Source organism: Spea bombifrons, chromosome 4 (genome assembly GCF_027358695.1).
Source record: "Spea bombifrons isolate aSpeBom1 chromosome 4, aSpeBom1.2.pri, whole genome shotgun sequence".
Classification (NCBI taxonomy): Eukaryota; Metazoa; Chordata; class Amphibia; order Anura; family Pelobatidae; genus Spea; species Spea bombifrons.
Genome location: NC_071090.1, coordinates 25,599,313 through 25,623,458, shown reverse-complemented (window position 1 = coordinate 25,623,458; position 24,146 = coordinate 25,599,313). Strand labels below are relative to the sequence as shown.

At 39.1% G+C, this 24,146-nt stretch overlaps 1 protein-coding gene across 1 annotated transcript; it reads left to right on the top strand.

Annotated features, from left to right (window-relative positions):
• The first annotated feature begins 3,367 nt into the window (after positions 1-3,367).
• On the top strand, positions 3,368-4,506 carry SMIM32 (small integral membrane protein 32). The gene has a single exon (XM_053461953.1). The coding sequence runs from the start codon at positions 4,082-4,084 to the stop codon at positions 4,484-4,486; it is 405 nt and encodes a 134-aa protein (XP_053317928.1). The 5' UTR covers positions 3,368-4,081; the 3' UTR covers positions 4,487-4,506.
• Positions 4,507-24,146: the final 19,640 nt, after the last annotated feature.

Sequence of the window (24,146 nt, the reverse complement as noted above, 5' to 3'; positions counted from 1 at the left end):
GGGGGGATACGGGCAGGATTTGGGGGTTAATTTGGTGTAACTTATGCCTTGTTAAGGGGTCAAGTTAGTAAATCCAGAGGCCTGGTGCTATTAACCCCTTCATGCCCACGCCCTCCACACAGTCACGGCTTGGCAAGTAGTCCTGACCGTGACAGCAATCTCCAATGGAACTGTTGATTGGTGCTTGGTAATTACAGTGTGATCAGTGTAGGGAAGAGAGTGAAAAATAATGTCCCTCCCTCTTCCCACAAGTGGAAAAAGTAGAAAACATCACTAAAAATAGTAAAATAAATAAAAACTTAAAGTGAGCTAAGTGATGTCAGAATAACACGTTTGAGAGGAATCTCTATCCATATTGCACCAATAACAAAAAATAATTAAAAAAAATCCTTACATCCCAGCCCTAGCTCGTCATGTATAACCGCCCGTCCCAGTTTACTAACCCCAAGCCTGTTAAGCCATAACTATTAAAAATACTACCGTATAAGCATACCTGGGAACTCTCCAGGTTTGACCTGGAGATTGCCGGGAGAAGCACCGCTTCTCCGGTTCTCTGGGTCAAGAACCTCGCGGGAGGTGTTTCCCTTTGCCTTTAGCGGGAACACCCCCAACATCAGCGGGAACACCCACAGACGTCAGATGGAGCTCCCACCGACGTCAGTGGGCAGTCCGGGCCACTTCCCGCAAAGGAAGGCTCCGGGTAGCCAGAGCCCAGAAGTTCCCAGGTATGCCTATAAGGTAATATGTAAAGGATGTGGCCATCTGGAACATAAAAAAATATGTATGTAGGGTATGTCTGCAATCAGGGGATGCTGCGGAACATAAATGTGTTTGTTCAACAGGGAGACCTATAGTGTAGAATAAAGTGTAGAAGAAAATTGCAAAAACAATAATTATTATTATTTTTTTTTACATACAATTATTATACTAGAAATAATAATAGTGATCAGGCGCTTAAATATAGTTGGATAATTAAACAATTGTATATATATATATATAAATCAATATAGGTGAATATATACAAAAATGCAGCAAACACTATTAGGATAACCCCAAAAATACCTATCAAAATAAACAAAAATAGAATAAAGTGTTGCGCCTAAAATTGTGAGAAATAGTGATTTGTTAATTCAATACAAGTGCAATATAATAAAAAATAAACAAATACTTATATTGGTTTCCAGTTTTCGTTCGTTGTGTCAAGATCGCGTGTCAATATATAAAAAAAGAAAAAAACAAACAAAAAATCATAGTGCTTTCCGCAAAATATGTGAAAATATATCTTGGTATGGTGTTCCACTCTCATGAGAATGAGCAATGAGTTTGCTCTGACTTGTTGGGATGTATAACGAAAAAATGCCGGCTTCGTTCCCGCCGAACAAATTGCTGTGGAGATGCCCTCCTCGAAAGTTTGCGTCGTCCGCACAGCAGCAATCCGAATTTAGCCGATATAAGGCAGGGAGGTGAAGTATAAGTATATATTTAATATTTAAAAAATATAGCGTGCTTTTAAAAAAGCAATCTATAGCGCATCTAAGTCTCAGCGTTCCTTTTCAAGGTAAACGATTTGTAGATTTGGCGCGATGACGATAATCCAACACGCAAACGCGTTTCACCCAATAGGGCTTCTTCAGTGACGTGTTGGTTAGTTCTCTCCTCCCTCCTTAAATACTTGATCTCATGTGTGGCATGTTAATTGTCTCCTGTTACTTTGTATCCAGTTTCAATTAGTTCTCTATGACGTGTTAATTGGCTCTATTGTTTTGCATATTTCTATGGTTTCAAATGAGAGCCCTATATGTTATGGAAAAGAAGGATGTGTAGAGGGGCATGGGGTAGGCATATGGCTATACCAAATCTAAGATGAAACCAATCAACGATTAAGGTTTGAGTCTTCATATCAGTATCAGTATCATATCAGTAACATTTGTCAAATGTTTCTGGGAGTACATGAAGGGAGTATGTTATGCAGAGGGCTAGAAAATATTCAGATACATGAATAACAATGGTTATTCACAAATGCCAGCCAGATCCCATTATACAGCGCTAACTACGCTAAACAGTTACAAAAAAGATAAGAGGCTCATAGTACTTTTTATTTCTCTCTCTCCTTGTGGCATTATTACCAATTTTTCTTTTTACATTTTAAGAGACAGAGACCCTTGCTCTTACTGCTTTTGATTTCAGGTTTTTTGCATTTATATCTTGATATCCCATAGCCCAGGCCTTTTTGTTCCCAAATATTCGAAATAATAATTAGTCCTAGACTTACAATCAAAACAGTTTCATAAACAATCGAGAGTACAGATGATTATCTGATAAGACCTTCTTAGTGACATAGGAAACTTTAAATACAAATGTGGAAAATATGCAAAACATCTATTATTGGTTTAGCTTTAAATATGCTGTTTATAAACCGAGTGATATTTCAGGATGCAGGCTGTCATTTATCATTTTAATGGAGCTGCAACAGCATACAAGCCAAATGTAACAACATCTCTTAAGACACAAATTAATAGTATGTTTTTCTTTTCTTTTTACTGGGATATTTTTTTCGGTTTGAAAAACAACTTCCTAAGCTTTTTCTGACAATATTGATTTTTAAATAAAACGCATATACATAAATATTACAATAGGCGCACTAAAATAAATGATAATCTGGGTAAATGTACTGCTAAACCAATGCATGTTTTGGGGTAAGAAGTGGAGAAAAAGCAATCATCTTACTTGTATTTAACAAAATCATGTTTACTGTGCCTGAAATGCCATTATCACCAGAGAGACATTAACAACTTTAATACATTCTCCATCTCGTCTCCTGTCGCAGATACAAGATTTAGAAATGTGGTTGGGAAAACACATTCAATCACTGTTATTACAAGGTGCTGGGGAGCTGGAGACTTAAAAATGTCTGGCAGGAAGCCAGCCTTTAATGGCTGTTTAAAAGCAATTTCACGAAATAGAATTAACATGCTAATTGCCAATCTGCGAATGGTGCTGAAGAATTCACTGAGCCTGATTGTCATGACTTAATACCCCAAATACTGCAGAAACCCTTCTGTACATATATATATATATATATATATATATATATATGTACAGAAGGGTTTCTAGGTTTTTGAGGGGCTATAACTGATTGATAAATCAATATTTAGTCTAAAAAAGGCAATAAATATGTTTCAAAAAATACAATGGATCATTATTATAATAAATCTTCAGTATGGTTGAATAGGTTTGAATCTGGTCTGAATTTTTCTTTTTCTTTTCTTCCCCTACGTGTTATTACTGCTCTGCATGTTGCGATTTCACAGTGATTAAACAGCACTTTATTTAATCTCCGTGTCAGGAGTCTGTAAGAGATCACAGCGTCCAGAGAGATTCAGCACCAGGGTAAGAATGCTTTTCTACTGCAGCTAATGACTCTCAGTCGGAGTTTGACTAAAGGAACCAAGTCACATGTTTCTGTGATCAGTATCTGCCCAGCCTTGTGCTCCAGCCTTTCTGGAGGCTTGTATGCTGGAAACTGGAGCCGTGAAACGCTGGGATTTAGTGGCAAGAACTTCAATGTGAAGAAAAGAATAAGAAGAAATGATCAGCTGTTAAGGAATCCATGGATAGATCAGCTCTGTTGACAGACAACAGGTGCTGATTTCTTAAACTGCACGTGGAACGTAATGTCATTAACAAGACTCCAGAAAAACAAATCTTGAGATGATACAGGGAGTTCTATCATATGGAGCTTTCTTCACACTGGAATGAGCTCTTACATGAGAACTGGGAATACGTTCCAAATGGCTTTCTTCCCCGATTGGATGCAGTGAGTGACAAAACAGCTTCTGTTGGTACATTGTTGATGTGTGGATGAACGATTATTTGTCCTGATACCATAATTAAGCAGCGATTATCTTGAAACACATATTTCTTATAGAAATGGTCCAAAAAATATTTCTCAGCTAACCTTGATGGCACCAGTGGATCTACTACCCTGATGTGGGGGTGATTTATCAAGATTTTGGGGAAAAGTCTATTTATACAATCCAGACAAGGAGCTAGCCTTTAAGTGGATTATTACAGTTAGTGGATGTGTATTATTTCAAGAGACAAGGAATCACAAAGCAGTGACTTTTTTTGTGGTTGTGTTCAGGAAAGCTTTAATATGATCATGTATGGGGAATTGCTGCTAAACTCTAGCAATGCAACAGAGGCTCAAGTCATGATACAGACTAACACGTCTTACTTGAGCAGCACTCAGAGGCCAGTGAGTGCCTCTGTTCTGTACATGTCTACAGCAAAAGTGATGAAAGAAGGTGGGCTGAATAAACCAGACCTTGTGACTTATATTGTTCTGTTTGTTCTGCTATTTTTGACTGTGGTAATAATTGTACTTTTTATAAATTGCCAACTGAGGAATTCGTTCTTTGCAGGGCTGCCTTATGACAGATCACTAAGAGAAGCCAGGAGCCCATGGAAAACACAGTCTGTTTGAACCCAAGGAGTGGGATTTCTGGTACAAAGCATTTGAGATGCATTTTCTTACTGGTCTTACTTTTTTTGAAATATAATAATAATTATTATTATTATTACTGTACCTACATGTAACAATGTTGTTATAAACATACCCCTTCAGTAGATGTAAACAGCACAGTACTTTGCTATTTATTGTCTGCTGATATTCAAAGAGTTAAATCCATACCTTAAATATAAATATCCATTTATATATGACATTGAAATTATCACTACTAACATATTGTGTTTATGCCAGTGGATAAAATGTTATTGGATTTAAATAACTCTGCACACTGTATACAGACAATGGAAAATATATTATTTATGTTTGTCACTGTTTCCATTGATTTTCTTAATTGTGTATCATCATAAACCCTTTGTACACCATCCACCCCCTCACTGGCATTCATAATGGGGAAATATATCTTGCCAACAAAAGCAGCACTAACATAAAATTTATTTAGTAAATATATTTTGGATGCATAGACTCCCAAGTAAGGGTTTTATTTGAATGCGCCAGTGATAACCTGTTAGCTGCATGACTGAGTTAGGGGTGTCACTTCATTTAAAATGTAACCATGTTACTGTGATATACTGTCTCTTTTTTTAGAATGTGAAATTGCTTTCTCTTAATTCATTTTTGTTTATTTCTTGTAACAAGCGCAGCATACAGTAAGAGATCCAGATGGAAAACAGATAGATAAAGCTTAATAATTTAGCCAAACAAGTGCTGCCCTGAGCTGCCTAATAAATAGAACTTAATGCTGTCATGGATAGATAGCAAACATATTAAAGGGTTCCCAACCAATAGGACAATTTGCCCCAGTCATGTGGCAGAGGAGCTGCTGGCCTCTTAGAGCTGCCACCCTGGGCATAGTTGGACTAGGTGAGAATACACCACTGCTCCCACCAACAAATTTGGAAAATAAAATATACATGCCAATGTGGACATGTCTAAGACACTTACCCAAACACACAAGGTATAACACTTTTTAATGCGTTATCCATAGTTATTACATGGGCACCCTCAATGATATCTAACCATTAGCTCTGTATTTTATGGTGGCTGGCAGGAATCCAGAGCACTGAAAGCATTCAATTAAGTACACTTATGCCACCATAAACTTTGGGAAGAAAAGCATACCATAACACAGCTCACTGAATAAATATCTAACAACTCAAAATAACCAGCAGAAACTAAACACCCTTAAAGCAAAGATTTGTAATAAACACGTAGATACTCTACTTTTGTTGAACTACAAGTCTCATGATTTTCTGGCAGTATTTAACTGGGCTTAAGCTAGCTGAAGATGATGTAAACTATAGTTTGGCAACAAAGACCATGATTGATGTATATATTGCTTACATAGAGCCATTTACATTGGGGATAGTTTGCTTATATTTGGCATAGTTTTGAGTAGTATTTTGCATGATTGTTAACAAAAGTTATTGAAATATTTTGATTTAATAAAACGGAGTGCAGTTATTTTCAGGCCAAGTTTACTAGGACATATACTGACAATCTCTGTGTCTGTGGCAGCTCAGTGGATCTACCAAGCAACATGTGAAGTGCTGTTTCCTTTGACAATTATGCAGATTCAGCTCTGCAAATAGAAGTATTGCCAATGAACATGCATATTAGAACCGCTTTAGACTAAAGTCTCATTTATCAGTAATAAATTAAACTGGTTGAAATAAATATTGTGCTTATAGAATCATTTCTGAGAAGAATGTTGCAAATAGACCATTCCTGTATTTTTTGTATTAAAAACAAAATTCCTTTCTATTAATATTTTTGTAATTTGGGCTAATATTTTAGAACTTCACAATTATTTGTATAACGTACCCATATATTCAAATAATTTTTGGTGCGTTATTTTAGGTTCTTTTTGTGAAAACCAAAAATGGCACATTCTACCATAATAAATATAGTGAAAATCAGATGTACTTACTATAAAGTCTTTTAGCTTTTTTCCTTCATGTATGAATATATAAGATATCTATTGTTCATCGTTATTAGCAGTTTGCTACTTATAGCTTAACATATTTCAAATAACCCCCCCAAAAAACATGCATATATGGGTCCAAACAAATTTATCACCATGAATTCAACAAAATATAAACAAAAATACAATTTCTAACTGTGCTTAAGAAATGACATTACTAATAATAATAACAACAACAGCTAGAGTTTTCTTTGCAGTAATGCTGATAAATCTTTGCCTCTCTAAGAATACAATTCTGTAATGGAGCTACAAACAAAGGTATACACGTCTACATTGTTAATGGACTTATTATTATTATTATTATCTTTTATTTATATAGCGCCAACAATTTACGCAGCGCTTAATACAATACATATATTCAAGGGGTAGGACAAGACGAGAATTGACAGACTAAGACAAACCGAAATGAGAAAGTCCTGCTCACAAGTTTATAATATGATAGTTTTTCTTCAAAGCTCATAACAGATATTTTAATCAGGTCAGCCAAAATGGGCTAAAGGAAATACAATGATGTTCTTTAACATATGTTGTAGTTGTATCTGTCTTATATTTGCAAGGGAACTAAAAGATCTGAATACACTGCAAAAAAAAGTGTAATTTCAGTTTTATCAGTGATACATTAATAACATAATTTAATCATACGGTCATGGCTTTTATTTCTTTTCAAATATTTTTATTAAGGTTTTTTCAAAAAACATTTTTGTAACATAACAAATAATACAAAATTATACATAGCAAATACAAAAGCATACTTTAACAGATACAGAAAGATAGTTTGTATTGTGTTAATTAATGATTGTTCAAGCATTAAATAGTTAATATCACAGGTTTCCCTTCCGGATCATGGCTCTTACTGTAATGCAGTCTATGTAATGTAGTCTGTATTCATCCCCACATGTGTTTGGTAAATCCTAGTGCTCTCTTACTATGTTTACTTTCCATGTTAGAAAATTACTAAATCCACTCACACCCTTTACCTCATTTCCCTTTTCTTCACTGCCTTTAACACCATTTTGCTTTCTCTTCCTACCTTGACAATTGGGACCAACAACTTTTGATCATGCTTACCAAAATAAATTAATAGTAAAGCCAATATGACCTGCTGTGTAAAAACCACCAGTTTAATATCAGTAACTAAAAGATATCCTACCTCTCCTCTGTAACTCAAACCATCTTTTATAATAGAATAGAAAACTGATCAATTCTCTCTCCTGATCCTAGTCTTGTCTACATCTACATAGTACAGTGTTGGTGCTTTGGTTCATTGTTGACTGCCCTAGCCAGACTTTGTACACAGGGCCGGCCTTAGGGGTGTGCGACCTGTGCAGCCGCCCGGGACTTAATTTTTTTTATTTTTTTTTACTTTAACATCCTCTGTTAAATAAAGTATTTTTTTTACTTTATTTAACATGGAGGATGTTAAATAAAGTTAAAACAACAAAAAAAACCCCAATGTTTTAATTTAAGTCCCGGGCACGGGCGCCGAGTGGTTGCTCGTGAAGTTTTCAGCAACCGCTCGGCGCCACTCACTCTGCGTGACTCCGTCGCAGTGCCAGTGTTTCATGCTGAGCACCGAAATATGATGTCATATTCTGGCGCTCAGCTGTGAAGTGCACACCGCGGCAGAGCGGGAAGACGGACACCTCCCACTCCCACTGCAGGACTCAACAAGGTAAGTAAGGATAAAGAGAATTAGGAAGAGAGGGTAGATAGTGAGAGGGGGCAGAGGGGGGAGGGGAAGGCAGTGAGAAAGGGCAGGGGGGCAGTGAGAAGGGGGAGAGGGGGGGCAGAGGGGGGAAAGGCAGTGAGAAGGGGCAGAGGGGGGCAGAGAGGGGAAAGGCAGTGAGAAGGGGCAGTGGTGGTAGATAGTGAGAAGGGGCAGAGGGTGGAAGGCAGTGATAAGGGACAGAGGTGGTAGATAGTGAGAAAAGGGAGTTTTGTTACAATATTTCTTTCCTTTCTTTTTTTGGGATGGGGGCGTCAGAGGAGTAGCCCGCACAGGGCGCCAGAACACCTAAGGCCGGCTCTGTTTCTACACTAAGGGGTGGCAGGAGCCAGATGACAGAAGCACCATACAGAAGACAATTTCTCAACCAATACAGCAAATTTTACTATTTTTGCACCAATGCATGGCTTTCATATTGACGTTTGATGTTGTTTGTGGCCATTTACAGTCGTGTGAAAAAGAAAGTGCACTCCCTCTGAATTCTATGTTTACACATCAGGCTATAATAACAATCATCTGTTCCACAGTCGGTCTAAAAATTAGGTAAATGCAACCTTAGATGAACAACACATGACATTTGACAGTGTCATGATTTATTTAAAAATGTATATGTGAAAAACTAAGTACACCTTTACTCAAATGCCCTTGATTAATTGGTCATCAGCAAGTGTGACCAGTTCTATAAAAGCTGAAGTTTTATCAGTTTGCTGGTCTGGAGTGTTAAATTGTGTGTTAAAACAATGCCAAGGAGGAAAGACATCAGCAATGACCTTAGAGAAGTTGGTGCCCATCAATCTGGTAAGGGTTATAAGGGCACTTCCAAAGAATTTAAAGTCCATCATTCTACAGTGAGAAAGATTATTCAGAATTGGGAAACATTCTAGACAGTTGCCAATCTTCCCATAAGTGGACGTCCCAGCAAATTAACCCCAAGGTCTGACCATACAATACTCAGAGAAGTTGCAAAAAAACCAAGAGTTGCATCTGAGACTCTAAAGGCATCATTTAGCATGTTAATGGGACAATGATCCCAAGCACCAGAAAATTTAAATATAATGGCTGAAAAAGAAAAGAATCAAGGTCTTGCAATAGCTCAGTAAAAGTCCTGTGGCAGGACATTAAGAGAGCTGTGTATAAACAATACCCTGCAAACATCAGTGAACTGAAGCAACGTTGTAAAGAAGAGTGGGCCAAAATCCCTCAACAACGATGTGAGAGACTGATAAAGTCATACAGAAAATGATTAATTGAAGTTATTGCTGCTAAAGGTGGTTCTACAAGCTATTGGATCATAAGATGTACTTAGTTTTTCATACATGGCTTCTTCATTTTGACTTTATTTATGTAGATAAATCATGACACTGTGTAATATGTCATGTGTTGTTGTTCATCTGAGGTTGTATTTACCTAATTGTTAGACCTGCTAAGGAACAGATGATTGCTATTATATGTAAAACCATAGATTAAAAGAGGATGTACTTCCTTTTTTACATGATTTATAAGCGCTGAGCATCATAAGTAGGTGAGTACTCACATAAAACATAGAAATAAAGTATAAATATATTTTGAGAGTTTTAATTTTTAAGCTTTAATGCTACCAGCCCTGTGGTTTCCAAGACATAAAGAGATCCAGGACTTGGGACTTACCTATTTATTCTGGGACTGCCCTGGTTAAGCAACCATAGTTGTAAGTTTATTGAAGTTCCTTATATGTATGACGTAATATATTAGCTTTATACCCGTTCAGCTGCAAGCTAGTCACAAAAATCAATCTATTACTTTAAAAAGACCTTTTAGTACAGGTTACAGTTTGCCGTGGGTATAAGCCTATGTTATTGCTGTGGCTTGTTAAATATTAAGAATGAACAATTTTAATGTTAATTTAAGTTCTTAATATTTTTCCCAGTAGTTTTTATTACATATTTGTAGAATTACATACTTGTGAAGTTAACCTTCTGCTGAGAAAGAATGGTGGGTGGTGAATGTGACGTCTTTCGTCTCTGACTCACTGAATATCTCAGATTGCTACAGAAAAAAGTTTAGTTTGTGGTTGCCAAAAAAGAAAAAATTCAAATCCCGGTCTTAAAGTAATACAAGCTTAAACAAAATGGATTTAATGAACATTGTATAAAAACATCTGTTAGTTTGTCTCTGCTAAAGATGTATAACATATTTTTTAGATTTAGGGTTGTCCATAAAGTTCTACATGACAATTTATTTTAAAAACAGCTGATATACTAAAATTCATGTTATTAGAACTATAAATGTAGCCCTAACAATAGCCTTACAAAATGTTGGACCCTACCCAGCCAACCACAATTGTAACGTGACATTTAGCCAGGGGTGTCAATGTTGGCGACTGAGTATCATAACAAGAGCTAAATCCTCAAGTCACAGGCATGAGTACCAGAACAACGGGGTACAACCAGGAGCTATATATGCTCCAAGCACCATTGTCAAAGACACCACTGGTGACCAGACATGTAGGTGGTGGGTTTTTCAGTTAATGGCCTTTAAGCATCATTCTGCAGAATCGTCCATGCATTGGCACCATGTACGTTTAAGAGGGACAACTCAGCTGCATATAATAGCTGGTAAGTCCCTTTAACAATATAGTTCTGAGGAGCTATTCAGTTGTGCTAAAATAAAAAGTTTAAATACCCTACCGTTATAATGGCTGTACATTATTAAAATTATGTAATTTTAAAAAAGATGAATCAGGTATGATTTCAATGTTTCTTATCATTCATATCCATGCTCTTTTTGTTGTTGCAGATGTGGCATGCGTAATTCAGGTGGTCATTTGGTCATTCTGCCTCCATCTCCTCTTTGGAATATCTTTGCAGCTGGTTAACTCAATTTAACCCATTTAAACCATATATGTTTGAAAACTAGACACCCCAGGATATTTCAAATTCTGTTATTTTAACCTTTTCCATGCACCCATTATACAACCACACTTTGTCAAACTTTGTAATAGTATTTTTTTTTTATTTTTTTCACACAAATTGTACTTTAGTTATAGATATCCGGAGCGGTCACAGTCCATCCCGAGGTAAGTGTTTGGTGTCGCTGGATGCCTCCTGATCGAGGCATTCCAGCGACACCATTTAAGTTTAGGAGGTGATCGTTGATCGCCTCCTAAACACTTTTAAAACGGGCGTCCGCCGCCATACAATGTATGGCGGCTGTTGACGCCCGGGGAGGGGCCAGACATGGCCCCCGATGCCGATCTCGGCCTTGCTGAATGCCTCGACATCGAGGCATTACAGCAACGCCGTTTAAGCGAAGAAAGTGATCGTTGATCACTTTCTAAGCTTATTTAATTTTTTGACGGTTCAGTACCGTCAAAGGTCGTTAAGTGACCGTTTTTCTGTGACGGTCCTGAACCGGCAAAGGTCGTTAAGGGGTTAAATTGGGCCTGTTAAGGGCCATGATTGAGCCTGTTACCAGTTATCTTGTATTAATTAATTACAAATGAACACTAACATTTTGTTCTGTGGGATATTTTATTAAAGTACTCTAAGCTGAATCACTTGTCCTAAGGTAGCATTATTTTGACAACATTTTATTAAGAAAAATAAATAAAATAAACTTTAGAATAAATAAAATTACATTTTAAATCCTAGTACTAACATACAAGGCCCTCCATATCACTGCTCCTCCATACATTTCTGCCCTCAAAAAAAAAATCCCCTACTTGATCTTTACGTTCTTACCATGAGCTAAGGCTTTCTTCTTTACTTATCACCACCTTGTTTCCCGTCTACAAGACTTCACTCGTGCTGCCCCACATCTCTGGAATCTACTTCCAGCGAACCTTCAGCTTTCACCCTCCCTCCCAACATCCAAGAAAAATCTTAAAACCCACTTCTTCAGAGAAGCATACCATCTTAGCTGCTAGAACTTCCCTGTCACTGATACAACCCCCACACTACCTCTCACCTTTCTCTGTTCCTTATGTTTCCTTGTGTCGTCACCCTATTCAATCAAGACTGAATCAGTTTGTCTTAGGCTGTCAATTCTAATCATACCTCTTTAACATATGTATTGTAGGAACCACTGCGTAAGTTCTTCTGCTACATAAATAAAAGATAATAAATTAATATATGTTGCTTGCACCTATACTCTATCATTTGTCTCCATCTGTGAATCTTGCTGTTGCATTTAAAGCTAAAAAAACACAGTTGAATGGTCATTGTTCAGGTTGTGGGTGTGAAGGGAAGTTAAAACCATAGAGCATTCTACAGAATTTAGTGATAAAGTAAAACAAATGCATAGATTAAGGGGAAAAAACCCACTACTCAGGCACTGCATAACCGGCCATAACTCCAAACTCAGTCCACGCAGTTGACAACAATCACTTTGAAGAAGCTGCAGAGTTGAGTGAATGCTAGGGAAGTAATGGTGCACCAGCTAATCTTATCAAGAGTTCGATATAACATTAGTGTTTATGATAGTAAGAAGAAGGAAACCCCATTGCTCACAAATATTTTCTGAAAGCCAAAGAGTGTCCCAAAACTCAAGACACCAAGTGTGGTACAAACCTAATACTTCATGTACTTTAAAATATACTATCCCTACAATGCAATGTATTAATTACTAAATCATGCGGTGTGGGCGCTCCTCATCAAAAAACTGTTACAACTAGACTTGTGCATTCGTGTTCGGGCCAACATGAAAATGAACACGAAGGGTGCGTTTTCGTTGTTCAGCCCGAATACCGTACATACGAACATGGAGGCGGCAAAATGTATACGAAGACACACAACACGAAGAATCTTCGTGTTCATCTTCGTCTACTGATCTCCCTGGTCCAATTGGTTGATGCCAGAGGAGGCCCCTGCAGGCAACTAACAGACTCACCAGCACGGCGCTTTAACTCCTGATGGCGAACCTATGGATTTCCACTCCCGTTAACACCTGCGATGCTGTGTAGATAACGAGAGCGGAAATCCATAGGTTATCGGGGAGACAGGCCAAGTTCCCCGTCAGGAGTTAAAGGGACTCTATTGGTCACCTGCAGGGGCCTCCTCTGGCATCAACTATTGGTTGCAGGTGACCAATAGACTCACTCTCATGGCCCTTTAACTCCTGACGGCGCAACTTGGCCTGGGCCCACTCCAAGAGTGAAAGGTCCGTACGAGCGACTCTATTGGTCGTTTGTACGGACCTTTAACTCTTGAAGCCAAGTTGCGGCACCAGGATTTTAAAAGTCTGTACAAGCGACTCTATTGGTCGCCGGCAGGGGGCTCGTCTGCCACCAATGGTAGAGGAGCTCCCTGCTGGCTACCAATAGAGTCGCTCGTGCAGACCTTTAGCTCTTGGAGCAGGGAGACCTGGACTCCCCAGGCCAAGTTCCGCGTCAGGAGTTAAAGGGCCATGCAACCAACTTTATTGGTCAGCTGCAGGGGCCCTGCCAGCGACAAATAGAGTCATTCTTATGAACCTTTAACTCCTGATGACGAACCTACGGATTTCTGCTTCCGTAGGTTCGCCATCAGGAGTGAAAGGGACGTGCAATTGGTTTATGCCAGAGGAGGCCCCTGCAGGCGACCAATAGACTCATTTGCACGGCCCTTTAACTCCTGACGGCGCTATTGGTCGTTTGTACGGACCTTAAACTCTTGGAGCGGGGAGACCAGTGGTCTCTCCCGGCCAAGTTGCGGCACCAGGATTTTAAAAGTCTGTACAAGCAACTCTATTGGTCGCCAGCAAGGGGCTCGTCTGCCATCAACCAATGAAGAACAGGTGTACTTCATTGGTTGATGGCAGAGGAGGCCCCTGCAGGCAACCAATAGAGTTGCTCGTACGGACATTTAAAATCCTGGCGCCAAAGCTGCTGTGTAGTGCATGTACACAAATATTCGCCCGAACCGAACACAGGAACAGGCGAATATTTGGGGAATACGAAGATTTTTTTCCCCACGGAGACGAACACGAAGAGTTGGCCGGCGCCCAAGTCTTGTTACAACTAATGAATAATGAATGTAGTAAAATAAAGGAAAGTACTGTTAGATAATATGCCAAAGCATATTAAAAGTATATAAAAGTTTAAAAAAAAGTGTGGTTCAAACACTTGGTAAATACTTTAAGATATTCATTACCAGTTTCCAATTATTTCTATAAAGGCAAGAGAAGTGTACTAAAATAAACTTGATGTTCATGCAGGAACACGTTCTAAATATATAAATAAATATTGTAAACACAAACACTATGGCTAAATGGGATATAAAAAATTTGAGACTGTTAAGAATAAACAAATGCGTTAGCTTTCTGTTAGAATTATCCAAGCCATCTGAGGAAAACCCCCTTTCACTGCCCCTTTTTAAGGATTTAATTTTCTTATTCTTAGGTAAATAACTGCAAACATGTTTTTATGCTTACTTTTAATTAAACAATTAGCAAGTCAAATTGTACACTGGTATCTATTATGCTGAGCTCTGAGGATTTAAAATTCTATTTGCCTTATTTCTATTTTCCTAATCCCAATTAGGGTATATAAAGAAATTTAGAGATACCATCAGTAAACACATTTATCATCAATTATAAGATCACTGTAGCCTCTTACTAAAACAAAAAAGTTTGGTCTTACTGAAAATAATAAAATTATATTCCAACCAGAAAAGGCTAAATAATTTGCTCAGTTGTGCATTGTCTTAACCAAGTGATAGTTAACAACTATGGCGGCAGCTGCCAGAGGGCTTCTTCTTAGGGTCTTCTACCTAGACTGGCAGCAGTACAAACTGGTACCCTGTCCAGAAGGGTAAACAAGTGTATCCACAAGTGTCATTTCTTCTGAAAACCCAAGAAGTAAATTTGATACCGAACACAAACTGCATACTGACTGATCCTTGAACTGAAATATATTTTTAGTTTTAATCAGTGGTGGCAATAGCGAGCTAAATTATTTTTTATATTTCACATCCAACGCACACAAGGATGCTGCCAGGTATGTTTTGTGGCAGCACAGACTGCAAGCCCTATTCTTCTATCCTTGTTTTAATGCCAGTCTTCTATAGTCTTCTACCTGGGGTAGATAAAACCTCCTCCACTGGTAGTTTGGCTGATACAGAGTTACAGTATTCAGTGGTTGAGTCTGGCTCTAGTCTAGGGCCAACAAACCCAACTCTGCAATTGAGATAATGTGCAATGAGTTAATAATATCAAAGCTATAAAAATGATATAATGAGGAGCAACTATATGCTGTTTTTGAAATCTCACTTGGATGATGGGGAGAGAGAGGATATGATAGAAACATGTAAATACATAAAGGGATTTAAAAAAGTACAGGAGGGAAGTTTATGTCAAATGATGAGAAATGTTAGAATAAGAGGTCAGAAGGTCAGAGGCTTCGTTATAATGTAAGGAAGTTTTACTTTACTGAGAGGGTGGTAGATAAGTAAAAAAAGCAAAAGCAGTAGAGTCTAATACAGTGAGGGAATCTAAATATGGATGAGATCAGCACATGGCTACCTTGAATCTAATGTGGACCAAGGACTGTTTTAAGTTTGAGTCTTTAAATCTGCAGACTAGATGGGGTTCTTATCTGTCAACAGATTCTATGTTTATGTTTCGGAACACTCAATGTTGATAAATATATATTGTTTAATTTAATATTAAACATAAGATTCCCTAATCCCCTTATTTACCCTTTATTCTTCCGTGCTTGTCTTCTTATTTCCTTTCATTCATTTGACTTTACCTCATCAAATTACCTGTATTACCATACAGGTAATGCAGTGCCTGAATGCAGTGCCTGTCAATAGGAAAACACTAGCAGCTGTTGAATACTTTAACATAACATCAAGTACTGCAAAGTCATCTCCGAACCTTAATATATAATAGGTTGCATTATTTTTTTTAAAAGGGATACTAGTTATCCCTCCTTTATTAATTGTATAGTTTACACACGTAAGTATCAACATGTGGAAGAACAATAGTACCACAGTCCTTTCCCTTCTTTTTATAGTCTTATTAACAAGTTTAATGCAATGTTCTGCTGTCCATGATAGAACATCTCTTAACTAATCCAATTCCTCCTGCACACCATCTAAAGACTCACCTACATATCTTTCTATTTTACAAAAATCAGCCTTTCTTAAAACAAACCTCCACTGCTGCCAGCACTTCCGCCAAGGCTTTTATGACTGAGCACCAGAAGTTCATGTGATACTGGCGCTCAGTCATAGAAGCCCTGGCGGAAGTGCCGGCAGCAGCATAGCTTGTGCGCGCATAGCACAGATTTCCACCAGCTGCCAGAGAGGAGGATCCAGGTCCCCTGCAGTGCTGCGGGGCATCTGGAACTTAGTCTTGTAGTCAGACCTCTATTTAAGGTCTGATTATAAGACGACGTCGAATATAAGACGATGGTTATTTTTTAGAAAAAAATCTAGTCTTATAATTGAGCAAATATGGTAAATCTAGCAAAGCCTTCTCCTTCTTGACTGGTCTAACAATTGCCTAAAACCACAATCCTTGTAAAGAATTTAGAATGTCTCTACTCCTGACCGACCCAGCGGTTTTTCAAGTCTACATCATGGAAATTAAAGTCCCCCATAATGATGATCTCACCTTTCATTGACATTTTAGCATTGTTTTCAACTAGCAGATCAAATTTAATCTGCTTTTCCAGGGGATTTATATATCACACCAAAATGGGCTGCTCTGTATAGCCTACATAGTTTTCTTTTGTAATATGTCTTCAGTATATTATTTAATTTATATGTAGCAATATAAAAACAAAGAAAAACCTATCTAACTGAAAAGGGAGAAGACAAGATTTCTAGGAAAACCTGTAATGGAAAATAAGGATACAAATACAAATAAACACTTATGAAGTTTATTAAGTCTACTTCCATGTATAACATCCCATAAACATCAGGAGGCCTGGTGAAAAGCATGCTCCTGCTAGCAAATAAGCCACAAAAATATCCATTTGGCTCTCCCAGGAAATAAAGGTCTTCCAGCACACTTTCCTTAAAATCAATTTCTCTTTATTATATTTTTATTATATATTAAAATTGAAAAAATACACAAATGATGGGACACCTGTGCAATTTCTGGTGAGTGTAAGGTGTATTGAATATCCATTTGTAAAATGACACTCAGGGCCCATGCATTTTTTAGAATTAGCTGTTAAGGGCAGGAGACCAAATAATGCAGTTTCTGGCCTCATAAATATTATGAGCCATGATAAATGCAGGCACGGACTATCAAAGTTGTTAATTGTGTTGACATGACCAAAATTAATTAAATCAGCTTCTTTTTTTGTGACGCTTGGGACACTTGCTATTATCGCTGCAATAATAAGTCTTATGACTTATTATATAGTTATATAGTTCATGGTCAAGCCCTTATAAATGCCGTTCATGCTTAGGACCATGGGAGGACAATGATAGTAACTATAATTTTATAGTAAGACAAGAGGATTCATATTTTGCATATCCTTCTTTGCTGATTAACCTCCAGCAGCAATGGAGTTAACAATAACAAGAAAAAACAACCAATCAAAAGCAAGCAGCACAATATATCAGTCCCAGAGCCCAGCCACTCCTCCTCTTTCTTTCCTGCTTAGCCTCCAGGTGAGAACCTTCCAATTACATACTTAAATTTGTCTTTGGCATTTTATTATTATTCTATTATTTGGTATTTATTGACTTTTATTTAGTGGTATTATCTCATATTTTGACCTATTTTCTCCATTTATTAAATTTTTCAAGTATTTGCACCTTTATTTTCCATTATTTGGGTTTGCTCATTTTCTTCTGTTTAGTGTATTGTTCCTATTATTATTGTGTTTCCGTTACCTCATATTCGTGCCTGTCCTCAGGGTTTCAGCCTCTCTGCGCAAAGCGGATCTCAGTTCGGGCTCACCTCCGTGTAGTGTGTTTTTTTCCTCTACGCGCGGATGGATCTTTCATCTCTTCGTCACGCCGCATGGTCTTTGTTTATCAGGACCGCGCAGCACCGGTGGTCTGGTTTTTGTTGCTCAGCGCAGCGGTTTCTATTTCAGAGACCTGACGTGTGGTGCTCTTGTGTCACGGCCTGCTGTCCTGGCTTGCGCGGTTCGGATCCGCTAAACACCGCGCCGGTGGATCGTTTGTTATTGCCTGTGCACTATTGCTTCATTTTGCCCTCGTTTTATTTTCTAGGTGTATTTTGTTTTATTAAAGCATTTTGTCACAGGATTTTACAGTTATATTGGGGTGACCCCCCTTTCTATGTAGGCCTCTCCGTTTGGCCTTTATTATCAGAGGTGACCTCTCTGTCCATCCCTCAAACCCTGCTATCTAGGAGCCTCTATATTGGGGGTGACCCCCCTTACATTTCCTCCCTAATTAGGGCCTTGGTCCACCTATAAAGCTACAGGCTACCGCTGTTGCTGCTCTGTGTTGGCTCTGGGAGTGACCCCCTCCTCTCATTTGCTGTGCCCTCAATCTGGGCCTCAGGGGTGACTCCCCCCTTACTGACTTGCCGATGTTATATTAGTGGGTGACCCCTACGCTTGACTTATGGGTGACCCCCGTTTCCTGGAACAAAAACACATTGGGGATAGGATGGCAGATGAATCTGAGACTTCAATCCTGGCTGCGTTCCACTCTAGCGCCATCTCTACCAGAGATGTTCCCTCTTTTGCTGGCAAAGGTCCTCTGAAGAGACCTAGGGTTGTCTCCCTTCTGGCTGTTCCAGAACCTACCACCTCTCCGATCACAGGTTTGGCGGCCGAGTACGAGGTGCTGGACAAATAACATGCTGCCTCTTCGGGACTTGGCTCACCACCCCTTGCAGAAGTCGGGAGCAATGCTGTTTTGGAGAATCTTAAATCTATGGCCACCGGGCCAGACCAGCCGTTTGAAATTACAGATGAATTGGGCATTCCCTTATTTGACCCTAGGGCTCATTGTCACCCACGCTCTGCAGAGTGGACTCCATCTGCCCATATTGCGGAGTTCCTCAAATTCTGGCTGCGTCACCCCTTAGAAAAGAAAAAATGTCGGTGCGCTAAGCTAGTCACAGGCTCAAATAATACAAATATGTAATACGAGGCCTACCAAACAGGTGTAAGCATGCTGCAAGAAAAAGTGTATTGGCTGTACAATGTATACAAGAAACAAAAACTGTCTGCGCTTCTTACCCTAATAAAGTTGGCAACAAATATATAAACATAATATAAATGAGAGGTTTTGGTTATATGAATTGGCCAAAGCATACTTAAGCTCACCCGCCACGTCAAGGCACACTCTCAATAGGGTGAGAACCTACTCTCACCTCCTACATAGTGGGCACACAAAGCAGTTTATACTGCTACCAAAACCTTATTAATGTGTTGGGGGAGGTGCAATTAAACCTCCTCCCCATTAACCCCTGGACAGCAAGCTGCAACCAGACTGATGAGGAGCCAACAACCTCAAATATGTGCAAACAGGGAAAAGAAAAAATGTCGGTGCGCTAAGCTAGTCACAGGCTCAAATAATACAAATGTGTAATACGAGGCCTACCAAACAGGTGTAAGCATGCTGCGTCACCCCTTAGACAAGGAGACAAGAATGACTGCGTCCCACGTTACCAGCCAAGGTTTCTAACACCCCATCAGTCCTTCGTGACCTTCTTCACTAAAAACGGGAAGGATCCCAGGAAGGGTATTGAGCAGGGGCTACGCTCCACGCAGGATAACCTCCTTGATGTGTCGGGTCCGTTGACCCAGATATTTCAGACGGCTGAAGAGGCCCTGGTAGACGACACCCCATTAGACGCACACCTAGTCCGCGAGTGGACTCAGAGCGCCAATTGTGCCATGTCGGCGGAGTGGCACAAGGCCACCCTCTTCAAACTAGACATCAAGTTGGCAGAGCTGGCCCCTAAGGAACTGGGGGCCTGGACTGTTTCAGGGGATCCTGGAATGTGTCAGGATTATCGGCTTGGGGTGTTTGGCGTTGCTGGTGTTTGGAACACAGTTTTGATCCCTTTATGGCCCCGATTGTAGCTTTCCTAAAAATTTTTTCACCCATCTTTATTCTCAGGGCCCTTAACTTTTAAACGATATTTCTCCTCGGGAGCTCGCTTTCAGACATTATGTCCGCGCCAGATTGGTCTCGGGAATCTACTTTTCGGACCTTTTATTTTTGTCCTCATCCTCACGCCTTGTTTGCTCTTCTAGGACGGAGTTAAAATTGCAAAATATGAAGCCTCCGGTCTTGCTATGAAATTAGGAATTAATCTAGCCTTGGTGCTGAATTAATCTAAATTTTATTAAAGACAGGAGGCGAGTATTTTCCTTCCTTGTTCTGTCCCTCCCTGGGCTGTTTTATTTGACTGTTTTGTATTGTCAAATGTTATCATGTTGCTGTCTCCTATTAGCAGTTGTTTATTGTTGCCAGGTATTCATATTTCTTGCCTGGTACTGTCACATTGTTTTTACTCTTTCAGGTCGTTCTTCGGCTCTGTGAGTTGCTCCAGTCCAGGTCCTATCCCTGCTGTTTGATGCCTTCCTCAGTTGCATGGTGGTTCCATTCCTGTTCTGCTTACCTGTAAAGAAAGAGGGCTTTGCGACTGATATATTGTGCTGCTTGTTTTTGATTGGTTGTCTTTTCTTGTTATTGTTAACTCCTTTGCTGGTGGAGGTTAATCAGTAAAGAAGGATATGCAAAATACTCGCCTCCTGTCTTTAATAAAATTTAGATAAATTTTCCACCAAGGCTAGATTAATCCCTAATTTTCTTATACCTACATCACATGCAGCGATGCAATTACCCTCTGCGCTGCCCTAGGCCCGACCTTGGACAGCGCTCCCAATTGCCCCTTCCTTATTGGAGTCTGCACTGGAGACATAGTGCTCCTGGATATAATGGTATGTCCCTGTGCTCTGTGTCTTAAAAATTTCATTTTAAATAGGCCGGTTGAGAAGATAAAATTTCTCCTGTAACAGCCCATTGGGAAGTGGGATACTGGGGGGCCTGATTGTCTAAGAGGGCCATCTGCCCTCCGGTTTGGCAGCGGGCCAAGTTGACCAATGCTAGAATATGTCACTGATCACATGAACAGGTTTAAAGTGGAATGAAAGATGTTTACTTTTAATATTTAACATCTGGAATTCCCAGGGCATACCACATTAAGCAACTAAAGTATGTTAACAATGAGAAATGAGTGATGATAACTGCTCTTCATATACTACCTTTGAAGATAGATTAATATATTTAGCTTCACTAAACAGCACTTAAGAGATTTTGTACATAATGTAAACAACCTCTCAATATGGATTAAAAAGATGAAGGATAACTCTTCTTAGACATTTTCTGAAGGTAGACTAATGACATTTAATCTAAAATACACGGCACACCTCTTATTTACTCATCTTATAGTTTTAATAAAGCTAAAACTTTAATTAGAATTTAGACTGATACCACATTACATATAGCAACCACTCACGTATTAGTAAACGAGCGTAATATCAGGGCCCTGCAAAACCAGCACTTTGCAGGGAAATATTAGTGGTGATCAGGTACGTAACTAGAGAGAGTTCGCGTGCCCAGTCACAATTGCGAACCCTACAACCATGATTGTTAGGTTTATTGTTCTTTATGTTTTGAAAAATAGAAATTTTTAATATGAAATGGAGAGATAAAGGGTTTAGATTACTAAAGTAGAAGTCTGAAAGAGAATAGTTATTTTAACTCACTGACTCACTGACCAATCCCCCTCAACCAGCAACAAATAAATGACACTAGAGTAAGCAAAGTTACCCTTTATGACTCGTGCATAGACAGCCAAGGTCGCTTTCTCCTCCATCTTTTCAAGAATATAGAGCCTACAGCACCTACTACCATCTGTCTACAATTAGTGCTGCATGTATACTACTTTGTTCTAACAAATAAACCTATTTAACAAGCTTTAGAAGCGGAGATATTCTTTATAAATTACATGTGGTTCTTTACAGACATAGGTGTAATATTGATCTTGCTGGGTGGCTAACGGCGTATAATCCCCTACACAGTAGCCACAATACTACCCCGATGGTCCCAATCCATGGTGAGTCCTGCACTTAGCTACTTTGCTAGTGCCAAACAAGTTAGCTTTTCAAGAATGTGTTATATGCAACTACCACTCCTATCATTGAGGACTCATACCAAGACTTCAAGTATAATTCCTGCACTAGTTTAATGCCTTTTTCATGCTCAGTCATGTAGCCCTTTCATCAATGCTTAATTCCAGGGCTTTTCTGTTTCTGTTCCAAAAAGTGTAAAGCCTGAGAATATACTCAAACGAGTCTGTTTAGTCAAATAAACAAAAGTAGACAGGAAATTGGCCTTGTATAAAATAGCTTTACATACGTTATCCAAACATTTCCAAATGTGTTAAGAAATCAAGCAACTCTTAGTAAATTACAATTTACATAGACTATGACAAGAATAAATTGGTTTACAATAATCTTCTAGGAAGCCCAGGCAGAAAGTGCAAGAGTTGAACTAAAGTTGACCTGCATCACAAAGTCCTGCTAGAAATAGTTCATATGGTAAACATTGCAAAACAATTGCAGTACAACATAAGAATAATATGTTCTTAGTGTGCCTACACAAAATGCACCCATGGACTAACAGTATATCTTTGTTCATGTATACATCTCCTAATAAAAAAAGAAGATGCCCCAAAAAATTGCAGAGCCTCATCAACCTTTGTGTTTGGGTGAGGCCTGAATTAATGCTGTTCTTCTCTCTTCCACCAATAAAAAGGACTCTAAACTCTAGGGGGGGGGGGTGGTCTTGATGATGGATTGCTGTTTAGCATTTCCAGAGTAGTGGTCTCGTTCTTCTAGGAAGAGTAGGCCCTATGGGTTAAGCGGTCATTTTCCTTGTAGTATTTGGGAGCAGTGCCAATCCATATATTGAAAAGTAGGGATAATGGGTGTTCTAACCTATCTGTCAAGAGTATTGATGTATACATCCCATGTACTAATACATTTTTAACCAATTCTTCTCTATTCCTTGAGGCCTCTGTCCAATCCATTTTAAATAATAAACGTCATTTGCTCTGAAAGACGGCTCTTCCGGCCTTATCCAGAGTTGCAAAATGGTTGTCCACACTACTGCCGTTACGATTTTTTCCATCCTGGTGCTGAGCCCCTTTATATTTTTCCGGGGACAAATGCAGATAACAGTTCGCTTTAAGCTTTTGCCAGAATAGTTTAATGTTTAACAGAACCATAGGGCCATGTATAACATCTGCATTCGATTGCCTGCATTTAGGACAGTTACTAGACTGTGATGGTGAGCTCACTTATGTGTTATATAGGCTAGAGGCCCCACACCGGGACTATCCAATGCTATCTACTGCGCAAATGATCAGGGGCGCATGGCTTCATAATGAGGGAATCGAAAGCATTGCACCAGTCACGATCTGAAAAATGCGAGATCACCAACCGAATATAGCTATGTACTTAGAAGTAGGTGAACCATGGCATACTAACTCCACCACCTGAGACCTCCCCCTGACAATCCCTCTCGTAAAGTCAATGAGTTGTGTTTTTTTCCCAAGTCCTCCCACCTCCTAGTCTGGCAATATACGGGTGGATGTGCCCCCCTGAAACCATGAATAATCAGAAAAAGTGATGTGTGAAGTGAGCAGCCATTGCAATCCATGTTGTAGTCTGCGAATTTTCCATCCCATTATGATCGGGTAAATGAGCCAAGGTTTTTATATATTTTAATGCCCAGATAGGTCGATAATCGATTGAAATTTATGCATTAAAAACGCAATCAAATACCTTTTCCGTGAACTTTGGCAGACATCAGTGAAGAAATGGCTGCCTGAAAACTGTCAAATGTACCCTAGTTGGACAGCTTGACTTTTCTGCTGTTCATAAACATATACTTTTATGGGGTAATTTACAGTGGGGGGCTTCCAAAATGTCC

What these genes read in the sequence shown, in the direction of transcription:
- SMIM32 (XM_053461953.1), top strand. Translation starts at nt 4,082, where the DNA reads ATGTGTATTATTTCAAGAGACAAGGAATCACAAAGCAGTGACTTTTTT.